Below are 12,493 nucleotides of genomic sequence, written 5' to 3'. Positions count from 1 at the left end.
CCACACACACCACACACACCACACCACACACACACACCACACCACACCACACCACACACACACCACCCACACCACACCACACCACACCACCCACACCACACACACCACCCACACCACACCAAACCACACACACACCACCCACACCACACCACACCCATCACACACACCACAACACAACACACCACACCCACCACACCACACACACCACACCACACACAGCACACCACACCCACCACCCACACCACACCACACCACACCCACCACCCACACCACACCACACCACACCACACACACCAGACCACCCACACGACACCACCCACACCACACCACACACACCACACCACCCACACCACACCATACCACACACACCACACCACACACACCAAACACACCACACCACACACACACCACACCACACACACCACCCACACCACACCATACACACACCACACCACACACACCACACCACACCACACACAAACACACCACACACACCACACCACACACACCACCCACACCACACCAACCACACCACACACACCACACCCACACCAGCCACACCACACACACCACACACACACACACACACCACACCACACACACACCACACACACCACAAACACCACACCACCCACACACCACACCACACACACCACACCACCCACACCACACACACCACACCACACCACACACACCACACCACACACACCACACCACACACACCACACCACACACACACCACACCACCCACACCACACCACACCACCCACACCACACCACACCACACACACCACACACCACACCACCCACACCACACCACACCACACACACACCACACCACACACACCACACCACACACACCACACCTCACACACACCACACACACCACCCACACCACACCACACCACCCACACACACCACACCACACCCACCACACACACCACAACACACCACACCCACCACACCACACCCACCACACACACCACACCACACACACCACACCATACCACACCACACACACCACACCACACACACCACACCACACCACCCACACACCACACCACACACACCACACCACACCACCCACACCACACCACACACACCACACCACACACACACCACACCACACACACCACACCACACCACACACACCACACCACACACACCACACACCACACCACCCACACCACACCACACCCACCACACACACCACACCACACCACACCACACACACACCACACCACACACACCACACCACCCACACCACACACACCACACCACACACACCACACCACACACACCACACCACACACACACCACACCACACCACACCTCACACACACCACACCACACACACCACACCACACACACCACACCACACCACACACACACACCACACACACCACACCACACCACCCACACACCACACCACACACACACCACCCACAACACACCACACCCATCACACACACCACAACACAACACACCACACCCACCACACCACACCCACCACACCACACACAGCACACCACACCACACCCACCACCCACACCACACCACACCAACCACACCACACCACACACACCAGACCACCCACACCACACCACCCACACCACACCACACACACCACACCACCCACACCACACCACACCACACACACCACACCACACACACCACACCACACCACACACACACCACACCACACCACACCACACACACACCACACCACACACACCCCACACCACACCACACCACACCCACCACACACACCACACCACACAGACCACACCACACACACCACACACACCACACCACACACACACCACACCACACCACACACACACACCACACACCACACCACCCACACCACCCCACCCCACACCACACCACACACACACACCACACACCACACCACCCACACCACACCACCCCACCCCACACCACACCACACACACACACCACACACACACCACACACCACACACACCACACCACACGCCACGCCACGCCACGCCACACCACACGCCACGCCACGCCACACCACACACACCACACCACACCACCACACACACCACACCACACCACACCACCACACACACCACACACACACCACACACACACCACACACACCCCACCCCGCACCACACCACACCACACCACACCACACCACACCACACCACACCACACCACACCACACGTGTATGTGACAGGGCGTCACTCGGGCACATCCAATGCTGGGGATCAAACCATGCTTGAGGTGGAGCTTAGCACTGCAGCCATGAACACTTTAAATGAGTAGCCTGGGAGGTGGCACAGTAGTGGACTTGGAAGCATCGAGGTTCAAGTTCGCTTCTCGTACCACATAGACCAGAGAGCTTCTCTGACACACCTCCCCCCACCCCCCATATATGTGTGTGTTTTATTTTTTATTTATTTTACCAGAGCACTGCTCAGCTCTGGCTTATGGTAGTGTGGGGGATTGTTTGCATAACCATTATGCTTCCTACCCCACCCTATATGTGTGTGTGTGTGTGTGTGTGTGTCCTCCCTTTCCCTCTCCTTCTCTCTCAGAGTAGAAGTTCACTTATACTCAGATGACTTACTAATTTCTGTGTTCTTTTTTTTTTACCAGAGTACTTAACTGCTCAGCTCTGCTTTATGGTGGTGTGAGGGATTGAACCTGGGACTTTGGAGCCCCAGGCATGAGAGTCAGTTTGCATAACCATTATTGCTATCTACCCTCCGCCCAATTTCTATATTCTATTTGACTAGTCTCTCTCTTGTAACTGTTTATTCTCAATTGTCACCAAGCCTGTATATCTGCAGTTAGTCACTTAAGTATTTAGAACCTCCCTAGGCATATACTATTTTTCTGTTCAACTTTCAGTCAGTAAAATGTCGAGATTCAGCTGTCTGTGTGTTGCCTGGAAGGGGAAGCAGTGGATAAAGTGTTGGGCCTTCAAGCGCGAAGTCACAAGTCTGGTCCCTGTATCACATGTGCTAAACTGGCGCTCTGTTTCTCTCTTCCTCTCCCATAAATTTTAAACACAGGCAACCCTCTGTGTAGTTGTTTGGCAGGTGTCACAGTAGATAAAACTCAGATCTTAAGCTTGAGGGTCCTGAGTTTGATCCCTGGCATCACATATGCTGGAGTGATGCTGTTTCTCTTTCTCATAATTATAAAAAAATCACAAAAACTACTCTGTGTGTTTAGAAATGATTTTTCATGCTGGAGAAAGGAGTGTTGGTGTCCATGGACAGACTACTACATTTTTTGCATGAGACAGTTAAAAATTTAGTACCAACATTTTCTGTACTTACTTGCTACTTACCAAATTTAAACATGTTTATGTGGATGGCAGTTTTAAAAAAAATTCAAAGTTTGTAACGGGAAACAGCACACCTAGTAGAGCATCAGTGCTCACGCCTTAGGCTCAGAGCTCACTGCTCGGGCAGGGCAGTAGGGACCAGAGTGGCGCTCTGGCTTCTCTCTGCCTCTTATGAAATAAAGTAAATCTTAGAAACATAAAAGGGCCTGGGAGACAGCATAGTGATTATGCAAAAGACTTTCAACCCTGAGGCTTTGAGATCCCAGGTTCAGTCCCTCGCACCACACCCCCGTAAACCAGAGCTGAGCAGTGTGCTCTGGCCTTTCTGTGTCTTGTTATCTCAGTAAAATTAAAAAGAAAAAAGAAACTTAAGTTTATGCGGGGGTGGGGGGAATCCCTTTTCTGTCTGCACTGTAGCTATTAATTTTCTTTCTTTTTAACTTTTTTTATATTTATCTTCCCTTTTGTTGCCCTTATTGTTTTTCATTGTTATAGTTATTGTTGTTATTGATGTCATCGTTGTTGGATAAGACAGAGAGAAATGGAGAGAGGAGGGGAAGGCAGAGAGGGGGAGAAAGACACCTGCAGACCTGCTTCACTGCCTGTGAAGCAACTCCTCTACAGGTTCGAGCCCGGAGCTCGAACCAGGATCCTTGCACTGGTCCTTGCACTTTGTATCATGTGCACTTAACCCGCTGCGCTACTGCCTGACTCCCATTTTTTTTCTTCTTTTTTTTTTTTTTTTAATTTCTTATGACCTTTATCTTATTTACTGGATAGAGACAGCCAGAAAATGAGAGGGAAGGAGGTGGTAGGGAGGGAGAGACAGAGAGACACCTGCAACAATGCTTCACCACTTGCAAAGCATTCCCCCTGCAGGTGGGGACTGGGGTCCTTGTGCACTGTGACGTGCTCAACCAGGTGCGCCACCACTGGGCCCCAGCTATTAATTTTTGTTCGTGCGGGCAACCAAGTTGGCAACTTTTGCTTAAGCACACATCAGTATATATGGACTCTATAGCACTTTTTGCCATTAAGTTTTCTTTCTTATTGAGAGATAAGGGGGAGCACTAGAGCTTGGATCTAGGCCTTTTGCTTGCAAGTCCAGAGCTCTACCACTTGTTACCTCCCAGGGCGCCACTGCTTTTTGAGAGGGTGAGGTGCAGAGATGGGTCCTTGTGCGTGAGCAATCCGTTATTGCCTGTGGACTCCCCCCCCCCTTTAGTTTTAGAGAGCAAAAGACAAGACCCCCACAGCACTGTTCCACCACTCCCAAGATCTAAAGACAAGACAGGAGTCAAGAGACAGAGAGGGAAGGAGGGAGAGTGAAAGAGATCACAGCACCAAAGTTACTTCAGTGTAGTGGGTGGGGCCGGGGCTTGAACCAGGGTCACGCACATGGAAAACACCCAGAGGAGAGTGTATGGGGATATATTGAGGCAGATAATTGAACTCAGCCCTTAGTACAGAAAAACCAGTCTGATTGCCTGCACAAGTGTGTTATGAATATAAATGTTTAAGAGGTAGCATAGTGATTATGCAAAAAGACTTTCATGCCTGAGGCTCTCTGGTTCTAGGTTCCATCCCTGAGTTTGGCCGTGCTTTGATAAAGGGAGGGAGACAGGGAAAGTCTTAAAGTTCTTTAGAAGTTAGAAGGCAACTTCTAACCGCCTGTTTTCTGCCATTAGAGTTGATTATGGAAGAGTCCCACAAGAGTAACACTTCAGAGACAGCACCTCAGCCTGGTTCAGCAATTCAAGGAGCTCATATTTCTCATATTGTGCAACAGGTAAGTCAGAGATCAGCCAAGTTTTGAATATTGTGTTTGCAGATTAATCTGTTGTCGGCTCCATAGCTATTAAAAAAAAAAGATGTAGGGAAGGTAGATTTAAATACCTTATCAAGACCATTCATTCACTTTGATTTTGTTTAATACAAAGTGTGTTTAGTGGTTTTATTTATTCATTTAATTATTATTATTATTATTTAAGGAGACATTAACAAAACCATAGGATAGGAGGGGTACAACTCCACACAATTTCTACCCCCTGATCTCCATATCCCATCCCCTCCCCTGATAGCTTTTCTCATCCTCTATCCCTCTGGGAGGATGGACCCAGGGTCGTTGGGGGTTGCAGAAGGTGGAAGGTCTGGCTTCTGTAATTGCTTTCCCACTGAACATGGAAAAGCCTAGACCAGGTAGAACAGAAGCAACCGGTGGCACAGCTATATACAAGATGCTGGGTATTATACAGCAGACCCTAACAAAGGGACTTTTCAAAGTTAACCCAATTACCAAATATTGTGATAACAATAACTGTCCATTGTCTTCTTGAACCCTAAGACAGCAGGAGCCTCACATTTCCACTATAGAGCTTTTTTTTTTTTTCTTTTCTTTTTCTTTTTCTTTTTTTTTTCTTTTCCTCCAGGGTTATTGCTGGGCTCGGTGCCTGCACCATGAATCCACCGCTCCTGGAGGCCATTTTCCCCCCTTTTGTTGCCCTAGTTGTTGCAGCCTCGTTGCGGTTATTATTGCCATTGTTGACGTTGCTTTGTTGTTGGATAGGACAGAGAGAAATGGAGAGAGGAGGGGAAGACAGAGAGAGAGGTGGAGAGAAAGATAGACACCTGCAGACCTGCTTCACCGCCCGTGAAGCGACTCCCCTGCAGGTGGGGAGCTGGAGGCTCAAACCGGGATCCTTACACCGGTCCCTGCGCTTTGCGCCACGTGCGCTTAACCCACTGCGCCACCGCCCAACTCCCAAGCTTATTATTTTTTTAATGATAGGGACATAGTGGAAGAGAGAGAGATCACAGCACCAAAGCTTCCTTCAGTGCTGCTGGAGCCAGGCTTGAACTTGGTCCTGGATCTCGCACAGGGCAAAGAAAGTAGCGCTGGCCTTATATAAGAGGAGAGAGCTGGAATATCACTCTGTCATGTACAATGCCAGGGTCAAACTTGGGGCCTCATGCTTTAGAGTCTAGTGCTTTTCTCACTGTGCCACTTCCCAGGCCACTAATTTTTAAAATTCTGGAGCACTGCTTGGCTCTGGTTTATAGTGGTGCTGGGGATTGAATTTAGGACCTTTGATGCCTCAGGCATGAAAAGTTGTTTTTGCATAACCATGTTCTACTACTCCAGCCCTTATTTTTTCCCCATTTTTAATTAATTATTATTTTTACCAGAGCACTGCTTAGCTTTGACATATAGTGGTGCAGGGGGTTGAACCTCAAGCATGAGAATCTCTTTGCATAACCATTATGCTATGTTTTCCGCCCTCTAAAAATTTTATTTATTTTGATGAGATAGAGAACCAGAGCATTGCTCAACTCTGGTTTATGGTGGTGCCAGGGATTAAATAATCCTGGGAATCTCTGTCAGGCATTAAAGTCTTTTATAGACCCACTATACTCTCTCCCTGACAAACTAACGTTGCTTTTAATACATATAAACTCAAAAGATTGGGGAAATATATTTTTAAAATTTTATTTCTTTTTTGGGAGATTAATAGTTTGCAGTCAACAGTAAAATGCAATAGTTTGTACGTGTATAACATTCCCACATAACAGTCCAGCCCCTCCTAGGTCCTCTGCCATAGTGTTCCAGGACCTGAACCCTCCCGCCCCACCCAGAGTCTTTGACTGTGGTGCAAGGCTCCAACTCCAGTCCAAGTTCTGCTTAGTGTTTTCCCTTCTGATCTTGTTTTTCAACTTCTGTCTGAGAAAGATCATCCCATATTCATCCTTCTGTTTCTGACTTATCTTCAAGCTCTTATCTAAGTTGGGGTGAAAAAGGTGAACTCACCATTTTTAATAGTTGAGTAGTATTCCAATATATATATATACACCACAACTTTCTCAGCCACTCATCTGTTGTTGGACAGCTGGGTTGCTTCCAGGTTTGACCTATTACAAATTGTGATGCTATGAATATAGGTATACACAAATCTTTTTTTGGATGGATATGTTTGGTTCCTTAGGATATATGCCTAGGAGAGGAACTGCAAGGTCATAAGGCAGGTACACTTCTAGCCTTCTAAGAGATCTCCAGACTGCTCTGCACAAGGGTTGGACCAATTGATATTCCCACTTGCTAGTGCAAGAGGGTTCCTTTGGGGGAAATAGATTTTGTTTATGTGGGAAATGATGTAGTATTGTTTTCCAGATTAGAAACTTTTTTTTCAATTTTTTAAATTTATTTTCCCTTTTGTTGCCCTTGTTTTTTTCTTTTATTGTTGTTGTAGTTGTTGTTGTTATTGATGTCGTCATTGTTAGATAGGACAGAGAGAAATGGAGAGAGGAGGGGAAGACAGAAGGGGAGAGAAAGATAGACATTGCAGACCTGCTTCACCGCCTGTGAAGTGACTCCCCTGCAGGTGGGGAGCCGGGGGCTTGAACTGGGATCCTAACAGCAGTCCTTGTGCTTTGTGCCATGTGTGCTTAACCCGCTGCACTACCATCTGACTCCCTAGAGTAGAAACTTTTAATTAGGCAACCTGGGAGATGGTACGGTGACTAGAGCATTGAACTTAAAAACATGAGGTGCGGAGTTCAGTCCCTGGAATCACATATGTCAGAGTGATACTCTGGTTCTCTCTCTCTCTTATTGATATATTTTTTTCCACTGCTCGAGGTTGAATCTGGGAGCTTAGAGCCTCAAGCATAAAAGTCTTTTGCATGACCGTTATGCTGGGGAGCCAACCTGTTAATATATAACTCTAAAAAATAATAATTTTAATTGACAGGCATGTAAATTGTAGAATTTAGTTTCTTCCTTTTTTTTTTTTTAACTGATAACCGACCCTCTTTATGGAAAACAGTATTACTTATTGCTAGTGATATGAACTGTCAAAAAATAGAATTTTGGAAAATTTGTATTTATCATGATGAATTTAAAAGTTTGTCAGGGGAGTCAGGTGGTAGTGCAGTGGGTTAAGCACAGGTGACGCAAAGCGCAAGGACCGGCTTAAGGATCCCAGTGCGAGCCCCCCAGCTCCCCTGTTGCAGGGAAGTCTCTTCACAAGCAGTGAAGCAGGTCTGCAGGTGTCTGTCTTTCCCTCCTCTCTCCATTTCTCTCTGTCCTATCCAACAACAACGACATCAATAACAACAATAATTACAACAATAAAACAAGGGCAACAAAAGGAAATAAATAAATATTTAAAATATCCAAAAAAGAAAATAAAAAAAGTTTGTCAGTACTTACATACTTTTAAATTGCTAACTTATATTACATCATGTTTAGATATAAGAACTATTCAGTGTGCATAAATTCAGTGAATCTAAAGTGATAAGATACATAAAATTCATACTGTATGTTACAAATAACCTTTTGATGTGATATCAAAGATGAATATCTGAAATTATCTAAAAAGAGACAAGACACTCCCCCCTTTTTAATTATCTTTATTTATTTATTGGATAGAGACAGCCAGAAATCAAGAGGGAAGGGGGAGATAGAGCGAGAGAGTGACACCTGCAGCTCTGCTTCACCAGTTGCAAAGCTTTCACCCTGCAGGTAGGGACCAGGCGCTCGATCCTGGGTCCTTTGCATTGTAACATGTGCGCTCAACCAGGCACACCACCACCCGACTGGCCCCCTGACACTTCTCCCTTTTCTGGTATATATCTCACTACTATGTGCACTCAACCCAGTGCACCATCACCCAGCCCCCTGCAGCATATACCTTTATGGACACACATCTCGGGTATATGCCAGTATATACCTGTGGCTATGTTTGAGGATGTCTCTTTATCGTCAGATACCTTACCCCAAACAACATGGCAACAGAACCAACACAGAAGTAGAAGGCCACTACAACAATAAAAATAACAAGGGCAACAAAAGGGAATAAATAAATATTAAAAAAAAAAAAAGACGAAGAAGTAGTAGAAGGCCAGCAAGATAGATAGCTCACTTAGTATGCTGCTTTGCCATATGCAGGTCCCTGCCCTGCTGCATTGAAGAAAGCCTCCATGCTATAGTCAGTCTATCTCTCTTTTTTTTTGAATTTTATTTATTTTATTTTATTTTATTTTTTTAACCAGAGCACTGCTTAGCTCTGGCTTATGGTGGTGCAGGGGATTGAACCTGGAACTTCGGAGCCTCAGGCGTGACAGTTTGTTTGCATAACCATTATGCTATCTACCCCTGTCCTGAATTTTATTTATTTTTATATTACAGAATTACATGTCGACAGGGGTTTGAATCCACCCCATTTCCACCACTAGAGTTCTGAATCTTAATCTCCCCACTGTAATCCACCACAGTTCCCCTAAGGTTGTAGACATGGGCCAACCATCTTCTCTATAACTGTCCACATTTATACATAGTTGCCCCTTCTTTTTCTGATTCAACCCTGTCTTCCCCTCTAAGCCAGGCATAACATCCATAGCTCCCTCCATATGGCCCTCTCCTTTTCCTTCTCTCTCTCTGGGTGCTGATGGAGCTGGACTGCAGAGTCCCCTTATCTTCATCCTGTCGCCTCTCCCCCGCTGGGAGTGTGGATCAAGGTTGGCTTCTGTAGCTGCTTCTGCACTGAGCATGGGCATTGACATGTTCCATACCCCCAGCCTGTTTCTGTCTCTCCCTAGTGGACCAGAGCTCTGGAGATGTGAGAGTCCAGGACACATTGGTGAGATCATCTGCCCAGAGAAATTGGGATGGAGTCATGGTAGCATCTGTAACTTGGTGTGTGAAAGATGGCATGACAAAATGGCTAGGGAGGGTAGGGATAGGTAGCATAATGGGCATGCAAAGAGATTCTCATGTCTGAGGCTCCAAAGTCCCAGGTTCAATCTCCCGCATCACCATAAGCTGGAGCTGAGCTATGCTCTGGTGTTTCTGTGTCTTTCTCTCTCTCTAAAATAAAAAAAATTAAATTAAATTAAAAAGACGGGTAATGAACAGGAACCAAAAAGTAGGATTAGAGCAGATGAGATTAGGGATTTTAGGGTAGAAGAAAGCTAGGAAACCATTTTATGCATGTTCCAGGGGCCAGACGACTATGGTGGTTTTGCTTAAGTTTGGTAGCTAGCCTGAGATTGGATAAGAATATTGCTTGAGAGAATGGTGTCAGAGTAGAGAAATGGACTAGAAAATTAGATTAGGGGAGTTGAGCGGTAGCACAGTGGGTTAAGCACATGTGGCGCAAAGCGCAAGGACCGGCTTAAGGATCCCAGTTTGAGCCCCAGGCTCCTCACCTGCAGGGGAGTCACTTCACAGGCAGTGAAGCAGGTCTGCAGGTGTCTGTCTTTCTCTTCTCCTCTTTGTCTCCCCTCCTCTCTCCATTTCTCTCTGTCCTATCCAACAATAATGACAACAATAACAACTACAACAACGACAACACAAGGGAATAAATAAATAAATATTAAAGAATATTAGGGCAGGGAATAGCTCCCACTCTTAAAAAAAAAAATTCTGTGGCTAAAATTAACTATTTACCTCCATCCACCTGCTACCGTCTCCCTTCAGAGACTGGGGCTATCCCTACCGTCATTGCTTTATGGTAGAGCCGAGGTCCTGGGAGGGCCCACAAGATGCTGTTCTTTATAGAAGCAATCAGTGGTAGTGGAGAGAGGGCCCCTTTAGAGGTCAAGGCCCATCATATATGTATGGAAATCTAAGGATTCCCTAACGAGGGCCCCAGATGATCAGGAGGTGTGATATTGACCAAACAGGCCATTATTAAGTGGCCAGTCTCTTGCACTTATCCAACTTTTGTAGTTCCTTCTTTATCTGATTGTCCTAGATTTTCTCTCAGTTGTTTAGGCTTTGAGTATCATTTATTGAGCCCAACCAAAGTTAGGTTTAAGGGATCTGTCTTCTTTGGGCCTTTCTGCTAGGCTGTCCTGCTAATTTGGTCTAAATCCAGTCAATTACAGAATTTATGATGCCTCTGTAGGCACTTCAACCATTATTGAGCACTTTGACTTTGAGTTAAATAATTGCTTGTTTATGGATATGTGTACACCTGTATCCAGTACCCTAAACCCTAGCCTAATCTGATTACTTAGTTAAATGGCATGCCGTCTAACATGGATGTAGGTAGTCCCATGTGTTAGGAAAGGTCTCACCAGGTTTGAAGAGTTTCGAGACTGACTTCTCAGGCTGTTATCTCTGGTGACAGTCCACAGTAGGATTTCAGTAGCAGCATAATGTGGGGTGGCAGCACCAGTAGCGATTTGGTTGAAGTCAACAAAGTTGGTATGGTGGTAAGGAATCAAGAAGTATGGGCATCTCAGAGAGGTGCCAGGACTAGGAGAAGTGAGGGTCTTACACATAATGCAAGGGGTTTTCTTATAGTCTTAGAGTTAAAATAGCAATAATTATTATAACCAGGTTAGTTGGGGGGTAGTATCTATAGTAATATACTTGACTTCACTGTGCTTTGAACTCTTTTAGTGGTATCTGAACCTCTTTGTATTTTAAATATTTACAAGGTCAAATGGTCTTGACCTGTCTGGCCTAAGGCTATAGCTGATTTAGATGTTTGCAGAGCTGTATTTTCAGATACATTTTTAGAGCTCCATGAACAGTTAATCCCCTTATCAAGAGTTTGATCATTTCGCAAATCTAAGATAAATATTAGCAAAAGCTTAGGACAGTCTAGGCAGTTAGGGGGAACTTGAGATATTAAATCTATCCACCCCCCAGTCTCTCTCTCCTCCTCTCTCTGTCTTCCATGCCCACTCCCCCATCTACAAGAAGAATCTTCTTGTTTAACATTAATTCAAATAAGATTTTTCAGAAATGTAAACAATGTCAGTTCCTTAATTGTCTGGAGGCTACTTATATTCATGAGAACATATATATAAACACGTAATGTGTTTAAAATATTTTATTTATTTACTTATAGAGAAATCAAGGTGGGGAGGAGGAAGAGAGAGAGAGAGAGACCTACCTGCAGCCCTGCTTCACAGCTTGTAACATTTCCCCTAGCAGGTGAGGACAAGGGGCTTGAACTCAGGTCCTTACATACTGTAACATGTCTGTTCTACAGCATGTGCTGCCACCCAGCTCCCCGAGTTTATGATTTTTATTTGAGTAGCTGTTAAGTATTTTTATGTTTTAGTTTTAAATGTAATTATTATTATTGGTAGAAAAATGGAGAGGGAGAGAGACGCCATCGGCACTGTCTGACTACTTAGGAAGCTTCCCCTGTG

At 45.6% G+C, this 12,493-nt stretch overlaps 1 protein-coding gene across 1 annotated transcript in view; it reads left to right on the top strand.

The window, feature by feature from the left end:
- ATF1 (activating transcription factor 1) overlaps positions 1-12,493 on the top strand; it is a 49,440-nt gene that overhangs the window by 10,491 nt on the left and 26,456 nt on the right. Inside the window, exon 2 of the mRNA XM_016190578.2 lies at positions 5,017-5,117. Coding sequence (XP_016046064.1) covers positions 5,025-5,117 — 93 coding nt within the window. The 5' untranslated portion in view covers positions 5,017-5,024. The remainder of the gene's footprint in view (positions 1-5,016; positions 5,118-12,493) is intronic.

Source organism: Erinaceus europaeus, chromosome 7 (genome assembly GCF_950295315.1).
Source record: "Erinaceus europaeus chromosome 7, mEriEur2.1, whole genome shotgun sequence".
NCBI classification, from domain to species: Eukaryota; Metazoa; Chordata; class Mammalia; order Eulipotyphla; family Erinaceidae; genus Erinaceus; species Erinaceus europaeus.
Note: the sequence above shows the minus strand (reverse complement) of the source record. Positions and strands in the feature narration are given on the sequence as shown.